Genomic DNA, 19616 nt, shown 5'->3' with positions numbered 1-19616 from the left:
TATGGAGCATTGAGCGACTTTCCCCCCTGGCGGTAAATTATCAACACACACGAACACGAGCGGTGCTCCTTTCAAAAGCGTCTGCTGCAATGGACATCTCCGAGCTCAGTGAAGGGAATAACTTTGAGGAAAGTGTTGCGAAGCATATCAATGGTATGGGAAATGCATCCACAACTTTCGTACATGACTTCTTTGTACCCCTTTGTGTCTAACGGATTACGCCGTTGGACTGCGCCAATGATCATGGTTATGAAGAATTTACAGTTTGCTTTTCACCGCACAACTAAACTACGCGTCGTCGAACGCTCAGTCTCCGTCCAAATGTAGCTCTAGCAGTTCGAACCAGATGACAAAGTTTCAGAGCTAACCATTATCTTAATAAAATATATAAAGGATTTTCTGAAAATTTTAATGGGAAAATGGGGCTGGTCGCTGACACCTTCAGCTCCATGTATTCATGGGCTTCGTCAGCCGCCATTTTCCCAAATGAATTTGCAAGAAATCACTTATAAATAACTTTTGAATAAGACAACAAGTACTGAAACTTTGGCAACTCATCCGGTCATCTAGCGCTGCATTTTGGCAGATACTTAGTATTCGGCGATACGTAGTTTATTCTTGCGATGTAAAAAACCCGAGTCAAAGAGTGTGAACGGCGCTTAAAAGTCTTTCCCGAGGACACCCTTGTCACGTTCTGCCGATGACCACTCTAGGTTTTTCCTTCGGTATTTGCATTGTCCCCTGAGGCATCGCCCTTTGGTCGCGATTACAACCGTCAGGGCAGGGGCGCCTTTAGTAACCTTATTAGCTTTAGCTTTCATAAAAGGCTGGTATAGAAATCTGGGGGGCTATGTTGCGCTTTTTGCACTCCCAGGAGACTTGGAAGAGGGAAGTGACGTCAACGACTAGAGCAAATGCAGATTGGATGTTGACAGAAGAAAACAAAATCAAGATCCAATCTGCATTTGCTGCGTTGTTGACGTCACTTCCCTCTCCCTAGTCTCCTGGGAGTGCAAAAAGCGCAACATAGCCCCCTGGGGGGCTATGTTGCGCTTTTTGCACTCTAGTCGTTGACGTCACTTCCCTCTTCCAAGTCTCCTGCTCCGTGCGATTTTGCATTTAGTGTTTTGGTTGTGTATTCAAATCGTACAAATCTCCCCAGCGATCAAAGGAGATGGAAAGCAGCTGCCGTGCATGGTGGAAAGTATGGGGTGCGTATTAACTGTCTACGCCATTTCAGTGATCTTTTTATTTACGGAGACCAGTTCACTTTCAGACACATTTTGACTCACAAAGATCCCGACATAAGAGGAACTGGAGTGAAGTTTATGACCCGGGTGCTTCAAGGACTGCCCCATAACACTCTTGGTGAAGAGCAAGGTAACCTTTTCTTCCCTAAACTTTCCAACTGCCTTGAAGTCCTTTATTCTGACTGCTTCATGACTTCTGACTCTTCCATGTTTGTGGAACAGCAACCACTCTGCTGCGTTATTATACTAGTAGGCTCGAGGACCATCCTTCCATGGTGACTTGGGCCATTCAGGGCATCTATGAATTGGTGGTAAGTTTGACTTGGGAGATAGAAGGGAAACATCTCTGGCCATCCCTGTCTGAACGCCATAATCAGACCACTTGTATATATATAGAGTGTCTGAAGTCACCAGGCTCGACCTGAAATGGGCCGTAAAAATCAACACCTGCACGAAGCAATCTAAACTTTTCATCAAAGGTGTATTTCACAGGTCTGTTTTTATCTTGTAAAATTACAAAGCGTAGCTCTCTTTCTGTAAGAAATAGGCCAAAAAACTTGCCAGGGTAAGTTTTTTGAACGGCGGGCAGCGACGCAGATGATGGGGCGTGTTTGGCGCACATATTGATAGATGGCGTCGGGAGCAGCGTCAGAAGGTGTAGCTGATCAGCTAAAGAAAGAAGACGACACGCCGACGAAATCCATCGGCAGCAAAATCACAGTTTTTTTGTTTGTTTTTTTTTGCTTTTATGTTGACATTTATTTTTAAACCAAAAGTACACTACAAACAGATTATCTTCATTTTAGTAAATCACAATCGTCGTGAGCACTCTCGATAGGAGGTAGCGCCAGCTATCAATACGTGCACCAAACACACCCTGCCGCTTGACGCATTCGTCCGCGTCGCCACCCACCGTTGACCTCGACAAGTTTTTTGGCCCTAATCTTTTTACAGAAAGGGAGCTACGCTTTGTAATTTTACAAGAAAAAATGGACCTGTGAATTACACCTTTGACGAAAAGTTTAGATTGCTACGTGCAAGCGTCAATTTTTACAAACCCTTTTAGATTGAGCCTGGTGACTTCAGACATCCTATATAACAATGTGGCTTAAGATTTTTGGACTTCAGCCCATTAATTGTGGGATATGGGAATCATGCGGCAAGACTTTGGCGTCGCAGTACAGCACCTGCAAACGTATCTTGCATAGACGTTGCATGTAGCAGCAAACCATAGGTTGTAATCAATATCCGATTACCTAAAAGCAGTCTTATAAAAACTCTCAGGGCCACAGTCGGCACTAACTTTTTTTACCCAAGACCTGGAAATTAAGAACATTCCTTTCATGCGCTGGCAAAAACGGCCACGATCATCTCATTCCTACAAGAAGAAAGAGATATGTCTGTTTTCATCGACAAGTGCATGAAGCTGTCGCTGCAGCAACTGCAATACTTAAACCAATCCTTATTGCATTAACCACAATACTTATAACTAGGGTTCCATGTTTTTATATAGATCCGAAAAATGCTTACCAATAAAATTTGCGTCAGTTCAGATTTATTAAAAAAAATCTCGGAATTTTGAGTTCGTGACAGCAAAATAAAAAGCCTCAAAGATGGTGTTTTACAAATAAATTTGATAAAAGCACAGGGTCAGTGGTCCTGAGGAGAGGTCACTTTAGTTTCCTTTGAAGTCTCGAACTACTGACGAAAGGGGATTTACCTTCTAGCTCGTCAAGGTTTGTTCAGGGCAACGGGTCATGGTACCTCTGGGTCATGACAAAAGTCATTCTCTAGGTTTCTAGTTAAGACCATACTGTGTGTGCTTCTTAAATGGCCCCTAAAAAGAAAAAGAAAAAAAGTTTTTTTTCTAAACAATCTGGCTGGGACACGCATTTCGAAAAAGTAATTTTACGCAAAAAAAATGTGCTTTTTTTTTTTAGAGCAATATTGACGGCGTGAGACACGATTTAGTTGGCAGTCACCTCCTTTCCACTTGTTTTCTCTCTCGGCATTCCGGGCGCTTGTAGGAGAGGTTGATCGGCCTTGCCTTCCCGTTGAGGTGGAAAGTTCGAATAACCATCTCGTGGAACAAATGACCATTCCGTGACATCATGGACTTTGCGCGCAGAATTTCAAATAAATCTCTCGCCGTCAATATCGCTCTCAAAAAAATTTTTTGTTTCGCGTAAAATTTATTTTTTGACACATGTGTCCAAACTGTTTAAAAAACAGTTTGGAGACATGTCCAGACTGTTTAAAAAAAAATGTTTTCTTTTCAGGCGTTCTTTAAAGGAAAGAGGGATAGTGTTCTTATAGCACTGAAAGCTATGAACCCGTTGATTTCAACGGTGGGGGGAGGGCAGCTGAAGCTGCCATGCTGCCCAGTGACCATGTCCAGGAGTTCAGTTATTTCAAAGTATAGACTCTCATTGAGGCATCACTTCTTTGCAATATTTGTCTTGGCATAGGTAGTATCGCCAATAGCAAAGGCTCCAATTGTAAATGCAGATGCAGAAATTTGATTTGATACAGGTGTTCTGAACAATTTAGGGTACATATGTGTTCGGACTTCATTTCTTTTGTTTTTGTATTTTGAAAAATTGGGAGCACGGTAAAATTAAACTCTGCATTTGTTTTTAGAGAATTGGGAATCTAACGAAAATGAACTTTGATAAACCCCGAAGTTGCAGCTAAAAATAGACTCGGAGAAACACCCTTTGAATTTTACGAGAATTAAACTCCAAAAACATGGAACCCTACTTATAACCTATCCTGGCAATTCCACATTGATCTTGTCCTTGCTGAAGCTAATTTTGTGTTAGGCTACATAAGATGTAACTTTCCTTTAGTTCTGGTCTTGCTCAAACTCCTATTATTTAAACCTCTCGTTCGCTCCAAATTAGACTATGCTGCCGCAATCTGGTATTCTGGACAGACCTCACTCACTTCTAACTTGGAGGCACTTTAAAATGGTAGTGCTCGTTTTATACTTAGCCACCATCATCATACAGCCAGCATGTCATCCATGAAAGCTGACCTCTCCAACTTTTTCATTGTGTCGTAAATGCTCTCGTCTGTGTCTTTTCTACAAAATATATCATACTAGTCCTATCCTTAAAAAAGAACTTTTCCTCAGCCCCTCTTACATTTCTCCATGCATCGATCCTCACTTCAAAGTTGGCATTTCTCATTGTCAAACCTCAGCCTATAATGATTTCTTCATACTTAGAACCAGGGATGGGCAGTATTTGAAATACAAGTATTTGAAATACATATTTCAAATACTTTGTGTATTTTGCATTTGTATTTAATTACAAATTGAGTAATGTATTTGACGTGTGTATTTAAATACTAAAATGTGGGTATTTTAAATACACTTGTAATTAAGTACAATCTTCTGGGCGAAAATACATCCCTCAAAACTATGTTCTGCACCGAATGCAGTGTCTCTCAATCAAGCACAAGCGTTTAGTGACTTTGTGATTACGGTGCTAGTCCAGGGCAAGAATAGTGACGAAATCGACGTTCACAGGCAGACTGGCTAAATAAGTGCCTGTGACAACTTGTAATGCTTTCCAGCCTGATTTCCATCCTTATTTTTGCGTGGTACATTCTATATGCACGGGTCGTCCAGATTTTCGTAACTGGTGCGAGTTGCAACAATAAGAAATTCTCTAGCTAGTGCTGCGCGTCTTGGTCGTCTCGGTTCCTTTGTTGGTCTATACCAAAGTGTAATCGACAAAAAAAGCTGCTTGAAGCTCTGTACTTTTTTCACCTATTACATCCAAGCTGATTACATTTTTTTGTGATTATATTTCTATCACGTTACTAGAGCCTCGCACACTAACTCCCGAGTGTGCGATGCAAAATTAAAATGAGATACCCAGAAACCCGTTGCAGGTGCCCTGAAGTCGCTGACGCAAATTTTAAGGAATGTATTTGGAAAAGTATTTGGAGGAGACCAAATACATTTGATTGTATTTGTATCTTGCACTTAAATGCTTTTTTGTGAATGTAATTAGATTTTTAATTAAATACATTTTTGACGAAGTATTTTGTATTTGTATTTCGATACATATTTGCATGTATTTTGCCCATCCCTGCTTAGAACATCACCTGAATGGAACCACCCACCTGCATCATTAGTACCCTCATTAGATTTGTTTAAAACTGCTCTTAAAGGGACACTGACAGGGTATTTATGCTCGCCAAGGCTTTTACTTGTACATGACAAATAAAAGCCCAACTACCAGAAAACATTTCGCAGCTCGAATTTCGTTTTCTTCCCGCCCAAAAACCGTCGATCGAGAACTGGCCGGTTTAAGTTGCGCTCGCTCTCATCTCCGTGGTCACGAGCTGTTTTCTATGGTTTAGACAACCACCAAATGTAATCAGAGTCGTTGGTCATCGAAGGCACACGCACAATATTAAGAATAGAAAAGAAATACGATACCTATATTTTGTGGCTTCTAAAAAGCTGCAAATACGTTAATTGGAGAGAAAAAAAGCTGCACAGCCACGTGACTTCTGCCAACACTCTCCTCCTCTATATTTCTTCTTCCTCCCCAGTCGGGTTTCGGTTTCGAGCAGTTGAGTTTTTTTACTTTATTGAAAATATATGTGACGCTGTAGCAAAATATTGACTGGGTAGTCTTCTGACACCATACTAATGGCCTGGCAAAAAATAAAAAAATAAATTTTTAGGGATGTCAGTGCTCCTTTAATAATTATTTTTGTGTAAGTGTCCCTTGACTGTGTTATACTAATTTGTTTTTTCTATTTGGGTGTCTGTAGTTAGTTACACCCCTCTTTAATGCCCTCGGGGCTCTTGGGTCCCTGAGAGTGCTCTAATAAATAATTAAATAAATAACTGTGCAATAAGGGGGACAATTTACAATTGAGGGACAAGGGAAAAAATGTTGATGAAAGAGTAAGGAGGGAGAAAGAGGAGAAGTACAATGTGGAGTTGCATATACACCAGCTCTCACTCCCAAATTTGTGTTGGCAGATCACCTGTGCTCTGTCAATAAATTGGTCATCTCTGACATGCCCCTCTAGGTGAGCCAAGGACCTCTGGAAAGCACCGAGATTGAGCACCTTCTGCAAGTCATCTTTTTTGACGTTCAGATGCCAGGATTACTCCAGGCTGAGCGCTACATCATCTACAGAATGTTGATGCACATGTTGATTAGCCATGCCTCAGGTCTGTCATGCTTTGAGGGACCCCCTCTCTACTGATCCCATTGTTCTAAGTTCTCAGATATATTGAACAAAGATAAGCGCTCAAAATGGGGACAGACAAGCTCACAATACATTGTGCTTGCCCGTCTATTTTGTGTGCTTATTTTTTTAAATTGTCAAGCAAACCAACGAGCTCATTCAGTCGGTGTTCAAATTCTTCTTTACTGCCGGTAGTTCCATTCTTAAAAGAGTCATGAAGCGATTTTCCAACTTTTTCCTGTTTAGCTTTCCTCAACTAATAAATCGCACAGTGTACCAAACAGTTCAAGAAGACGGAAAGGAGGGACTCCCCTCTTGCTCGGACTCTTGTTTGTGTACCCGGACACAGCCATTCTCCCCCTAGAAGATTAGCCCGTCAATCAAATTCAGACAAAAGTTGCTTTCCCCAACCTGTTCACCCCGAAGCTGACAGTGCTGTGGAAGCTACATGCTCGTTGGGCCAGCCACACTTGCTTCCACCGCAATGTCAGCTTAGGGGTGAAGGGAATAAGTGAGGTCCGGTGTCGTGTGACGTGGGTTTGGACTCGGTGATGCGCTTTGGGGACCGCGGATGTAGCACACCGAAAAGGCAGAGAGCTTGCGAAGGGAAGGAGGTACGAAATAGTCCGCTGTGTTTTCAAATTTTCGTACCGAAAGTGAGGCTTTTGACTTTATACTTTTTTTCTTTTTGCCCACTGAACGATGTGCTATTAGTAGAATCCCAATCTAAATTGATTTATCCCAGCCCAAAATTCGTTTCATGGGCCCTTTAATATCAACATCAGTTTAGTTTGCTATTGCAAATGGAATTGATACTGGCAGTTGTAGTCAACTACAACTCCCTTCCTTTGGCTTCATTCAAACTAAGAGGACTGTTATTTTCAATGAAACCGAGTCATTTTAAGTGTCTGGCTACTTCTCTTTGATAAAACTCTGTTAAAAAGTACCTTGGTTCCTATTGGTGTGTAACATTTTTATCAGTATCCATGTGTGTGCAAGTGTTTCACCAGATGTCTTCTTCTAAGTGTTTTTGTTATTAGTGTTACAGGAGTTGTTGTTTCCTATGCAGTGTTGAGGAAAATGGGCAGCAAGTTTGTCCTTGGTTGCATCCAAGCAATGGAAGGGGAACGAGACCCCCGCTGCCTGCTACAAGTCTTTGCCATTGTTCCCATGTTGTGCAATGAATTCATCTTGGGTAAGACTTTAGCCAGTTGCTTGCCTATTGCTGACATGCTCAAGATCTGGGGGTATTCTTTGTCTATGTTGATGTTAGATTGTGATGTACTAAAGCGGTTGCATATATTCTCTGGTAAACCATATACGAGCAAAACACAGGCTCATTGATGAACTATCAAAGATGCGTTAATGTAGAACAATTAATTAAGGTGCAAGTTGGCACCAAGTTTTATTGCTACTCTTGACACAATTATTTTGTGTAGGTGACCTGGAGGAGCCTTTGTTTGACGTCTGCTCGTGCTACTTTCCAGTGGACTTCAACCCTGTAAGCATGTCTTGCTGCAACAGAAGCCATGGAATGTGGGAGTTTCCGAGCCACCCGTGGCAAGAACTTAACTTGATCTTTTCTGAAATGGAAGGAGTGTTGGTCCAAAGCAGCACCATTTTATATTAACCCCAGTATTGCACCATGTGCCACATCAAACGAGAAAACACGGCTTGCTTTATATATTTCGTCATTCGAGGGACTACTTCCGAGATTTCTCGGCATGAGTTTAGGCTGGTCCTAGTACATATAACATGCTGCTCTCTTCATGGCCAGACTGGTGATGAAACAGATTATGCCTATGTCAATGTGCTACAGTGAAATCTTGCCAGCTTGGACTCTCATGGTGCACACCTGAACTGTCTGGCTTTTGTGTCCACTGCATTGGTGCTCAGTAAGGCCGTGTTGCTTCGGAAGTTGTCTGAACTGTGTGAGAGCTTTCGCCTTGCACCTTTAAAAATTATTTTTACGAGTCTGTAGTGCCTCTCCTCGATTGATCTTGCCCTCCACAAGACATTTTTCAGGTTTCTGTTTGAGGCTAGTCAATTTTGAATGTGTCTTACTTGTACAGCCCGCCACTGACCCCGGCAGAATCAGCCGCGAAGAGCTGGCTGATTCATTGCTCAACTGCCTCACAGCTTCGCCGGGGTTTGGGAAACACTGCGTCCCATTGGCTGCTGAAAAGCTAGAGTCAGACTTGCTCACGGCCAAGCTGGATTCTTTGAAACTCTTGGTAAGGAATCGCATGGGGTCACCCTGCCTTGAGCAACCGCAGTACCAACTTCTTTTTCATGCGGCCATGGCTTGTTTCAAGACTGTGATTTACATTGTATGGATTCAATCGTGTAGTCTTCTTAATTTTTTCTCGTTCAGTGTTCAAGAGTCCCAGTGCAATTCTGGTGCATAATCAAATCCTTGAGCATTTTTTTTTATTCTGGAAATTTGTTTTGCATGTCAAGAAGGCAGTGGCATATTGTCCTCAAAACTGCAAGATTTTTTTTTTTTTTTTTACAATATTGTGTTGCTTAGCTGAGTGACATGCAGACTTCTTGGTCAGACAAGCTCCAATGCAAGCTTTTGGAGCTTGGTTTAAAATGGGGAGTCAGCGGGATGGGAAACCACTCGGAAAATTGTAGGAGGAAAGGAAATGTGCAGTTTACAACAGCAGATTGACGTAAAGTGACTGTGCAATCAAAAAGAAGGAACTTTGCCAGCTGGGAATTGCAACTCATGAGGGTTTTGAATCGATTTGTAGAGCCGAGGAAGTCAAGTGTTCCCTCCCCAGTGCTTCAGAGACCACACTGTCACTATCTGGAAGCAGATTCATAGCCTGGTAAGCGTTGCAGCATTTAATATTTCAATGTATTTAGTATTCTCGTTGTTTCAGGTTTTAATGTGCTTTTAATGAGCTGGCATTGTAGGCTAAATATTCGGGAGTGTTTTTCTCGTGCGATTTAAGATGGAATAAACATGTTGACGATATTACAGCTAGTGCAAGCCGGTCACTGGGATTTATTAAACATAATTTTATTATCGCTCCCCCATCGTTGAAGGAGACATTATTTTTTTCTCGTGCGGTCTGTCCTCGACTACGCCAGTGAGATATGGGATCCGTTCAGACAGAACCTTATAGATCAAATTGAAAAGGTACAGAATCTTGCTACGAGATTTGTTACGGGTAATTGCTCCGTCTCAAAATGTTGCATAAAGTGTTTTACAACAATAGCGCAATTTGTAGGTCCAAGTATATTTTCGAGCCTGCCTATGTATTGGAAAGAAGAGAGAATTAAAAAAAAATTTGTCCATTTCACTGCAGAACTGATGTTTTCAAATGCTCTTTTTTCCCACGGTCCATTGAAGATTGGAATAACCTGCCAAGTGACATTGTTGAAACGGCATTGTCAGAGTTGTTTTTTCAGAAGATTCAGTGTTACTTCTAACTACCGTTGTGTATCAATTCTTGAATAATTGTGTTTCACCTTATGTTTGTAGCGTACAAATTTTATGTCTGTGCCCCTCTTCAGGCAACGTAGGTATGCAAATGAACAAACTATAAATAATCAGTAAGAGCAGGAGTATGTTTAAAGTTACCTTGTAGATGCAGAAAATGTTGCTGCAGTTAATAAACATATTAGCTTTGCTTTTTATTTGAGTTTTGGGAATCCTATAGTCACATATAAATGTGCTCGTTTGGTGTGTAACTCATTAAAAAAATAACTTAATTTCCACAGATTTTATGCATCAATTGGAAATCTTGAAAAATTGGTTGCACAAAGAAATCGGGCCAACTGTGAACATTCAAAGACATTATCGTGGCGCTTTATTGGATGTTGGAATACATAAAGGTGCACTTACATTCATAGGATCATATTTTGTGGTGTCTAGGTTTGATTGATAATACCATATCAAATAAAATAAGCCATAAGCCTGCATGTCTACTTACCTAGACAGCTTTATGAAACACCTTCACCATTAAATCCATGCTTGAAGTAATATTATTGCTGAGTTACCACAAGAGACAGACCTCTGATACGATGGTTACAATACCAATTAATAGCTTAAAATCACTTGTGCTTCGATGGGAAGATATTTGTCCCCCTGGAAAACAATGTCGTTGACCACCTTGAAAGTGGGGCTTGGGGGAAGAGTTTCCATATCTTCCAGCTTGAGAAATTAAGTGCCCACGAAATATTCCGAAACATATTGACCAAATTTGGGAAGTATAGAGGTCGTGAATATGAAGTGGTTTACAGTATGTAGACTGGGCCCAGCCAGACGGCAATATTTTCTCTGCTGCAGGTGTTTGTGAACAGGCACGATGCCATCATTCCTGCCGCCCTTACTTGCCTCACCAGCCTTGCCAGAGTCGTTTCCAGTGACCAGAAAGATGTGAGTCATTTCCAATATTCCCAAGTTTGGTTTTGCTCCAGGTGAACAGTTAGTTACTTATTCCTTTGAAACACCGTGGAAAACTATTGCAAGGATATCATAGCTGAATTTGAAGTCACATAGATGTTTGTACGATTCCAGGTGGCACTGGGTGGGTACTGCCTTTTTGCCTCATTGGCGTCCGCTATTCGCAAAGGAATTCCTTCTTTTTGTAAAAAAAATGAAGAAAACATGTTAGTTTTTTGCATGAGTTATCTTTGAACCCTCAACCTAGAAACGGAAGAGCTCAGTGTTGGGGATCTTAACAAACTTTAGGCTTAACCCTCGCGAAAAGCGAGGGTTAAGCTTTGGTTTTCACTAGAGTGGAAAGGTTGAATTTCTCTAGGCATCATTCTAGAAGTCGTCCTTGAGATCGTCCTAGAGATTGTCTTTGAGGTCGTCCGAGAGGCAGTCCTCGAGGTCGTCCTAGAAGTCATCCTTGAGGTCATCCTGGACGTCATCCTCGAGGTCATCCTAGAAGTCGTCCTAGACGTCCTCGGGGTTGTCCTAGAAGTCATCCTTGAGTTTGTCCTAGACGTTGTCCTAGAGGTCGTCCTCTAGACGTCGTCCTCTAGGTGTCGTCCTCTAGACGTCGTCCTCTAGACGTCATCCTCTCGGCGTCGTAAGGATAACAGCTTCGCTGGTCCTCCATCTTCACGTGAAGTGGAAGGGCTCTACATCCTTTCGGATACCTAAGTACTATGTGCGAAGAGTAGGGTTCCACGAATATTCAAATTTTCAAATGGTAGTTTCAAATAATATGCTATTTGATATTCTTCTCAAAATAAGCTGCAGTATTCATACTTTTTAAAATGTTGATAGCGGCGGGCTAGCCCCTTGAGTGCGCTTCTCCTCAAGCACCGGTGCACTGCGGAGAAGCAATACCCACGAAGCTGACAGCCGCACTCTTAGGCAAAAAACGCACCTTCAAAGTGATCTAATGCACATGCACGCCTGGCGTATTAAAAAAAAAGAAAAGGAAATGGTGTGGTTGTTGACATTTACATTGCAGTAAAATCTTCAAAATTTAACCGTGGCTATTATGCAAGGGTATATGTTAGGCTGCAATGTTCTAGCAAACTATGTTCATTATTTGTGCTTGTTTTTTTGTTTTTTTTTAATTCAGAATCAAAGAAAATATTTGCATATACAAGCAGACTCATAACTCCTTTCAATTAAATATGGCTGGGCTCCTTTATAGGTTTAATTTTATGGAAAACTTGTCGTTTACTTTCCGTCCCAATGTAGGTATTGGACTTTCTGAGGCCACAGTCTATAAGTATAGCAAGATTAAATTTCAGAGCTCATAAGTGGGCATTATAAGCTTAAGAACAACCTTCACAAGTTCAGCTGAATTTTCGTTTAGGCTTGGTGTAACAGTAGTGAAAGGCATGGAGGAAGGTGCAGCAGCTATTCAATATTCAATTAAAAAATGAAAGCTGTTTTCAACTCCCTGTAACGCCGAATTAGAGTGCAGCTCTTGAGGAGGAGGATGGAAGGGTACTGAGGGGAAGGTATACATCTCCTCCCTCCTCCTCACCTCCTTACCCTCCTCCTCTCCTCATTCTTGAATCTCCTCCGGAAGGGGGGGGGGGAGGGGGTCACGTGACCTTGTGGGGGAGGGGTCACATGACCTGGGGGAGGAGGGGGGGTCACGTGACCTGGGGGGGGGGGGGGGGTCACGTGACTTTCGGGGGAGGGGTGTCACATGACCTCCGGGGGAGGGGTGTCACGTGACCTCGGGGGCGAGTGGGTCACGTGACCTCGGGGGCGAGGGGTCATGTGACCTCGAGGGGGAAGGGTCACGGGACCCCCCCCTCCCCCCGAGGTCACGTGACCCCGGGGGGGCTCGCACGGTGCATTATAGGACATTTCCCATAATGCGCCGCGCGGTTACGCCGACAGTGACGCTGCTCAAGCCGGAAACGGGCTCCTAAGAGCTGCGCTCTAGAAATATTTGGCAAAAACCACTATTCACTTTGAATTTGCTTTGAAGCCAAAATCCATTATATGCACATGCCTAACAAAGGGTAATCGGTTTTTGTGCGAACGGTGCTCACTTCAATCACTATGAATAGCTAGCTCTATTCATTGTGATCGGTTAGAGTATCTATGTGCTCTGCTTAGCTGCTTCATGAACAGTAGCAGGTGGTATAGACCTTTCCAGCAGCAATCTCGAACAAAGCGATTTACAGCGGGCGTCTTTGGTTTTGAGAGGGTGAGTCAGTGTTGCCCGTCTGCGCTGGGCTGTGGGTTTTCTAATAGGTGGGCTAAGGGAGCCTGCGTAGGCACACTTCGGTGGTGGAGGCTAAAATGCCGCGTTCTATTTTTTTATTTTGTGTTCTATGGCGAATAGAATTTCTCGGGCTTTCTAAGAATGCATTGTACTATTTTTGAAAAAAAAAAAAAAAAATTAAAGCTGTTTTGGTGAGTTTGTGCCCGACAGAACAAATGCAACTGGAATGTTTGTTTCATATTATGTTGATCTTTTGACGGCACCATACACTCAGCCACACCAATTTACAAAGGTTTTAAGCGTCGAAAATATTTGACCACACAGGATAACCGAAATGCGTGGGTATTCCCCTCTCTCAATAAAAAATTCAACAGTCTCATCAATCGAACAACATATATTGTACGTACCCCACGATGCCACATTATCTTAACAGGATTTGAGAAAGCTCTTAAAGAACACAGCATATCCAATATACAGTGTCGACGATAGTCACTTCACGACGGTCGGACAGAATCCGGGGCGTTTTGGGGCTTATGTAGAAGAGAGCTGCTTTTTTGCACAGCTTTAAAGCAAATGAACGAACATGTCTATTCAATTCTCACACCCCGGACCCAACCCTATCAGCCATTTTTCGCGAAGACCCGGAACATAGCCGGGAAGGCTTTTTGGAGATTATCTCAACGGAAATAATCCTCCAAGCACGTCGAACTGCCTGTGTCGCAGGCTGCTTGACGGTCGCTCTCTTCGTTCGTTTGCAAGCAGGCTATGAGCCCTGGTATTCCCTGGTTCGCACAGTGGAAGATAACACACAAGGGGCAAGCATCCTAGACAGGCAAATAACAAGGCGTGAAGTTGGGTTAGCTGGTGGATAATGAAAACTTGGAAGCAGCGGGAAAAAAACAAAGGACAAGGACAAGAAGTGAACGAACACAACGCTGACTGAAGTTTATTCCTGCGAGGAACAGAAAGGAAAACATAAAAGATGCAAGATAGATAAAACATAATCCACCCTCTTGAGGCACGCCCGAACACTTAAACAATTCTGCTGTATTTCTTGATGAAAGACATTTCATCATCCGCCAAAGCCACAGACAAGCCACAGACGGGGCACTAACACACGTTTCTGCTCCATAGGCAGAAATAAAAAACACCTCATCAATTTCTTTAGTACAGTTCAAAATCACGGTTTTGTACCATTGCCAATTTCAACAGTTTCTGTCACACAGAGGCTTACTGTAGAGATTCTGGCCAAGCAACTGGTCAGAATTTTATCATAAATCTTGGAGGCCATCATTACAAAGGGTTAGTGGACTTACGGCTTTTAGTTTGTCTGGGTCTTTGGATGTTGGAATGAGAACTGTGTCCCTCGAAAATGATGGAGGAGGCGGGAACCTGGGCCCCAAGAGCCTCGGAAGATACGGCGTGCAGCACAGGGCGGAGCAAATTACTGTGCGTCATGTCGTTCATGCTCAGAAGCTGGTCACCCACCCCCGGTTTTCCTTCCAACCCGCACCATCTCTGTTTCATGGCTATTTGGCCCGCCGCAGCGGAAAGGTTGCCGACAACTGGTGTAGCGTTTAAAAGAATGTGCAGAGAGAGATGAATGCCATGCTATCGCGCCTTGATACTGTAGAGACGGCTATAGCGTCGACTTCAGGTGCAACAATGCATGAAGATTGCTCATCAATCGCTCTGGCCGGTTGATTGCCAGCATCGTCTAAATTTCGCGAGAAAACTTTGAAAAATAGTAGGATGGTGGTATACTGTGGTAAGACAGAATCAGTCATGGGCACGTTACCACTAAAAGTAACAGTGTTAAACTTACAGTTACCTAGGGGGAAAAAGTAACTCTGTTACAGTTACAGTTACAGGCTTCAAAGAGTAACGTGTTACAGTTACTGCAAAAACAGTAATGCCATACTTTCTCGTTACACAAAAAATGGACACAAGAAATCACAAACCAAAACAATAATATTTTATTTGTTACACTATAGTGAGAAGAAAGGTAAACTAAGAAATTAGAAAAATCTAAATCGAAGGGTGTTTCTTTTTTGCATCATTTGCCGTTTCAGCATTTTGATGCGCATAATTTCTTTGAAATAATTGTTGTAACTTATAGTCAACCGCTTTTCAAAATTCTTATCGGCCCTGGTCAGTCAACATTTTCATTTATTTTTCAGTCCGAAACGAATGAGGACACAGATGGTCGCATAATTGTTATGGAACATACTCGGAAGCAGGCCTAAACAGAGCAGGTCAAACAGCTTCCCGAAAATATAGGGAGAACCACCACCAAGAGACAAAGTGAGGCTTTCTGGTGCTCCACGAGTGTGCGATGACCACTGCGGCATCTGCGTCCGAAACGCCAACTATGGAAGAAGCACAAGAATAAGCTGTTTCTCTTACTTATGACACGTGTTATCCCTGAAATCGCTTCAGTTGTTGCACTACATAGGTTCCACAACAAAGTGTCCCCCTATTGGGGTGTTTTGAGGCTATCACCGAAAAAGGCATTAACACTTGAACCTGCCTTCCTGTTTACTCGAGCGGCTCCGAAGAGAATGAATAAGTTAAACAAACGCCGGCTTTCTGCACAATATGGGGACGGCTTCCTTGAAAACTAATAGGGAAGGGGAAACGGCGAGCGGCAGGGTGTACAAACGACAACACGGACAGATATCCGACAAAGAGGAAGGGAGAGGGGGGGGTGCAGTCACATCCTAGACGGAATACTCGGAGACATGTCACATGACCACCAACACCCGCAGATGGTCCCCACAAGAAAAGAGTGAGCCAAAGTCGGTGAAACAGACAAATTCCTTGCCACCCCTACCACCGCGGGCGCCAGCTTCCTTTGTCTCCCAGTTTCGTGCTGACTCGTCCGTCGTCCATTCTCGGTCATGGGCTGAACCAGGCAATTTTTTGTTGGTCTAAGGCGTGTCCACGCTTTTTTTCTTTTTTTTGTCGTATTGAGAAAAATACTTCATGATGTCAATTTCACCATGTCCACGGCAGCGGGGTCCAATTAGTTAGTAAAAAAAGTAACTGTAACGGCCTAAACAGTTACAGTTACCCAATAAAAAAGTAACAGTGTTAGAGTCACAAGTTACTAGTATTAAAGAGTAATGTGTTACAGGTAAAAGTTATTAAAAAAAGTAACTAGTTGTTGGTGACGCATTACTAGTAACTAATTAGTGCCCAAGACTGGACAGAGCCAGGGTCTTGTACTCCTGATAAGATCACTTGATTATCATGTTTGCCACATGCCTTCGTGCCTTGACTGCAGAGTACCGTCGCACTTGCGCCGCTCTCATCAGCCTTCAGCGCATCTCACCAGCATGCACGCATCAAGCTTCACAGCTTTGCACCGTACTGCTAGGAGCAGCGGCTGACCTGGGGGAGGGTTAGCGCAATAGGCACGGAGTTCATGCTCAGGATTATTACTGGTCGACTTTTTTGTCTTAATTGCAAATCGATCTCTACTAAAAATAATAATTAAAAAAAAACTGAGTCAGTAAAGAGAGAAAAAAAAAGTGGGTCTATATTTAAATTAATATGGTAGTGACTATAATTCCCGTGCAGCTGTCAATCGAAAGAGCAGCAAACTTTGACTTAACTCTGAAAGAGCAGTATCACCTTTAAAGCACAAGTGTAGGCTTTCATAATATTTGGGGATTGTTGTTTTTGCAGTTTATGATATTGGAGTGTTAAGGTTGGTATGTTAATGAAATTTGGGGGAGGCGTTTTTATTGATGGACATCTAGTGGATATGCTGGTTCTTGCTGGCATTTTGCAGAAATTCTATTTACAGCCTAAATAAACTACTGAATGTAATATGGAGAAGGGAGAGAGGCTTTATTCCACCCAACTGTAGGGTTGGGCTATGATTTATTTTTCAACCATTTTTAGTACCCATTTTAAATGGAACCTATTCTGACCAGAGCCTTATTTATAAAACGAAGGCCCTACGTTCCTTTCCTATCTGTTTTTATCACAAAACGTAGTAAGTAATATGCTCCAGTATCAAAGAGGACCCCTCAGTCATTATCAAAGATGAACTCATTTAGCAATACAATCTCATTTTCATTTTCATGTGACATGGTAACAGTTGTTGGCATCTGCTCCCAAAGCGTCAGTGGCTGCTCCAGACCAATATTTTGCCTGCTACAAAAGTTGCTACATAAGGCCGAATGCCGCTTCTATCGCTGTTGCTGAGCAGTAGGAACCAAAATTTGCCGTTGGAAATGCATTGGGCCTGAGGAGCTGCAACCTGGAGTGACCGCTTTTAGTGGAAGTACCGCATGAGTCAAATGGATTGCTGGCCCTTTCAGAGGACTGCATAGATTGGTTTCTCAAAGGGATACTAAATTGAAACTTAACATATACGCAAAATGTAAGGAAATAAGTCGAATACAATTAGAAATACCTGCGAATGATAATCACGCCCTTGTATCTTGACCGGACGGCTATATTTTTCGTCTTAAATTTCGTATTTTGGTGAGCACTTCAAGATCGGCCATCAAGGAGTGCGATGCGTCTTGGAATATCTGTCGTGCCCACGACGTCATCGACCCTGGCAGAACTGCGCTTACCATAATTAGGAGCTAGTATCTTGTTTCCGTGCCTCTTTGACATATCTAGCCGAGATTTTGTACAGGGGCGATTTTGTATAGATGAGATTTTGAACAGAAAAAATGAGCTTACTACCTAAATGAAGAGTAAAAAATAAAGTGTGAATTCGCCACCTACGGCGGCCGTCTGCAAATGAAAGACGTCCGGGTGACGCGACAGCCGAGGGATGGCGGGAGCTGTTGATATTATGTATATAGTCCAACAAGGAATCTTTCTTGTTGGTTGTATCCATATATTCTGTTCTAATAGTAAAGATAACAAAATCATGCACCATACCAAAAAAACTCGCACTGCATTTGATTAAAAAAACATTGTTTGTGATTGGAGATTGGTGTCTGTGCTCTCGCTCTTACCAGTTTCCATCTGTCGGCTGCTGCGCCAATCAGATGCCTCCTTTTTTTTTTTTAGCAGACAGATGCCAGGGCACTGAAATTGGGTTCTTAATTTTTTATTCTATACTCGGGTAAGTTAATTCTTTGAAATTTTGGTGCACAAAATGCACCAATTTCTAGTCTAAAGTTATACCTGTGTATAAACTCTTGGCATGATATACTAAGGAACCAATTTATCTGGTCCCTTCAAAGGGCCAACAATGCATTTGACTCGTGTAATCATTTGATTTGTTTACGAATACTGCTGTTAGTTTAATTGGAGTCGCTGCTAGAGTAGTTACGTTTGCAATACACTTTCAAATGCAACATGCATATGAGTGTAAATTAAGAAAAGAAAGAAAGCTGATTGAAACTGTTTTTAGGTGGTTGTCTCGATGAAATCTGAAAGTAGGCCATACTACGAGAAGTATATCTTTGCATAGGATAAAGCGATAGGGTTGTGACAACCTTGCTCATTTCTCCTTTCAGGCTACTTCGATCAACAGACTTTTCAAGCTTGTTTGGAAAGGTGAGAGATGGGTTAGGCACTATTTCCAGATTTAGCTCAATTGTTTGTTATATGCCTGTGCGGTCCGAAAACAAATGCAATAGAGCCTCTTTCAGACGTCTGTCGGGGGACCGCAATAAAGTACCTATAATCCATTAGAATGTAAAAACCGATGATGCTCTTGCTTACATGAGACATGAAGCAAGTGTCCCACACAACGCTTTATTTACATGGGGCGATTTCGCTCCAAATCGTGCTGCAAAAGGGGGTCAAGTCACGAAAGCTTCTGAAAAAAATATATATGCTAGGCAAATCCTTTGCTAGGACAAAGCTGAAAACCATTTTTTGTATCATATTTTTAGTCACAGGTCGCATATTTGGGAGCTTCACCAGATTTTATATGACTTTTGCACAAAAAACATTTTACTTTGTTTCTTAAACTACATTAAAAGCACCAAATATCTACAAAAAGGTTTTTTTTAATTTTTTTTAAACCAGAATTTGGCTTTTTTGATGATTATTTATCTGGTTTGGATGATAGCTTTTGTTACATTAAATTTTAAGGCATAAATTATATATCAAGTGAAAACATAAACAAATACCTATTCAACAAAGATGTTATAGTCAAGTAAAGTTATCTTGGCTAAAAACAACTTTGACTGCGAGAAAAAAACAACAAAGGTACAAATTTCAACTTCAATTTTTTTGAAAAAGCCATTTTTATATATATATATTTTTTTTTATCATATGAAGAGCCTTTGGAATGGTCTAAAAGATGATATAAAAATCAGATGTAATACTATAAGGTTTGGATACACAAATCTGTGCTCTCGGAAAGACAATATATTTTGGATTCCATTTTAAATGTCAACTCTGGTCGATTTCAAGAAATTTGAGTTAGTGGTTGATTATATATCCCGAGGTAGTAATAAACGGTTCTACGTCATTTCTTTTTTAAAAAAATAATAGT

General features: G+C 41.9%; 1 protein-coding gene across 1 annotated transcript in view; it reads left to right on the top strand.

Annotated features, from left to right (window-relative positions):
• The first annotated feature begins 12 nt into the window (after positions 1-12).
• Positions 13-19616, top strand: part of LOC8027160 (MMS19 nucleotide excision repair protein homolog) — a 74994-nt gene continuing 55390 nt past the window's right edge. The window contains exons 1-11 of the mRNA XM_029989498.4: positions 13-153; positions 1163-1211; positions 1277-1380; positions 1473-1561; positions 6309-6453; positions 7540-7665; positions 7910-7971; positions 8543-8704; positions 9227-9304; positions 10771-10860; positions 18628-18667. Of these exons, the coding sequence (XP_029845358.3) occupies positions 90-153; positions 1163-1211; positions 1277-1380; positions 1473-1561; positions 6309-6453; positions 7540-7665; positions 7910-7971; positions 8543-8704; positions 9227-9304; positions 10771-10860; positions 18628-18667 (1009 nt within the window). The 5' untranslated portion in view covers positions 13-89. The remainder of the gene's footprint in view (positions 154-1162; positions 1212-1276; positions 1381-1472; positions 1562-6308; positions 6454-7539; positions 7666-7909; positions 7972-8542; positions 8705-9226; positions 9305-10770; positions 10861-18627; positions 18668-19616) is intronic.

Source organism: Ixodes scapularis, unplaced genomic scaffold (assembly GCF_016920785.2).
Source record: "Ixodes scapularis isolate PalLabHiFi unplaced genomic scaffold, ASM1692078v2 PGA_scaffold9__187_contigs__length_104089568, whole genome shotgun sequence".
NCBI lineage: Eukaryota > Metazoa > Arthropoda > Arachnida > Ixodida > Ixodidae > Ixodes > Ixodes scapularis.
The sequence above is the reverse complement of the archived record's forward strand: the minus strand, read 5'-3'. Positions and strand labels throughout refer to the sequence as shown.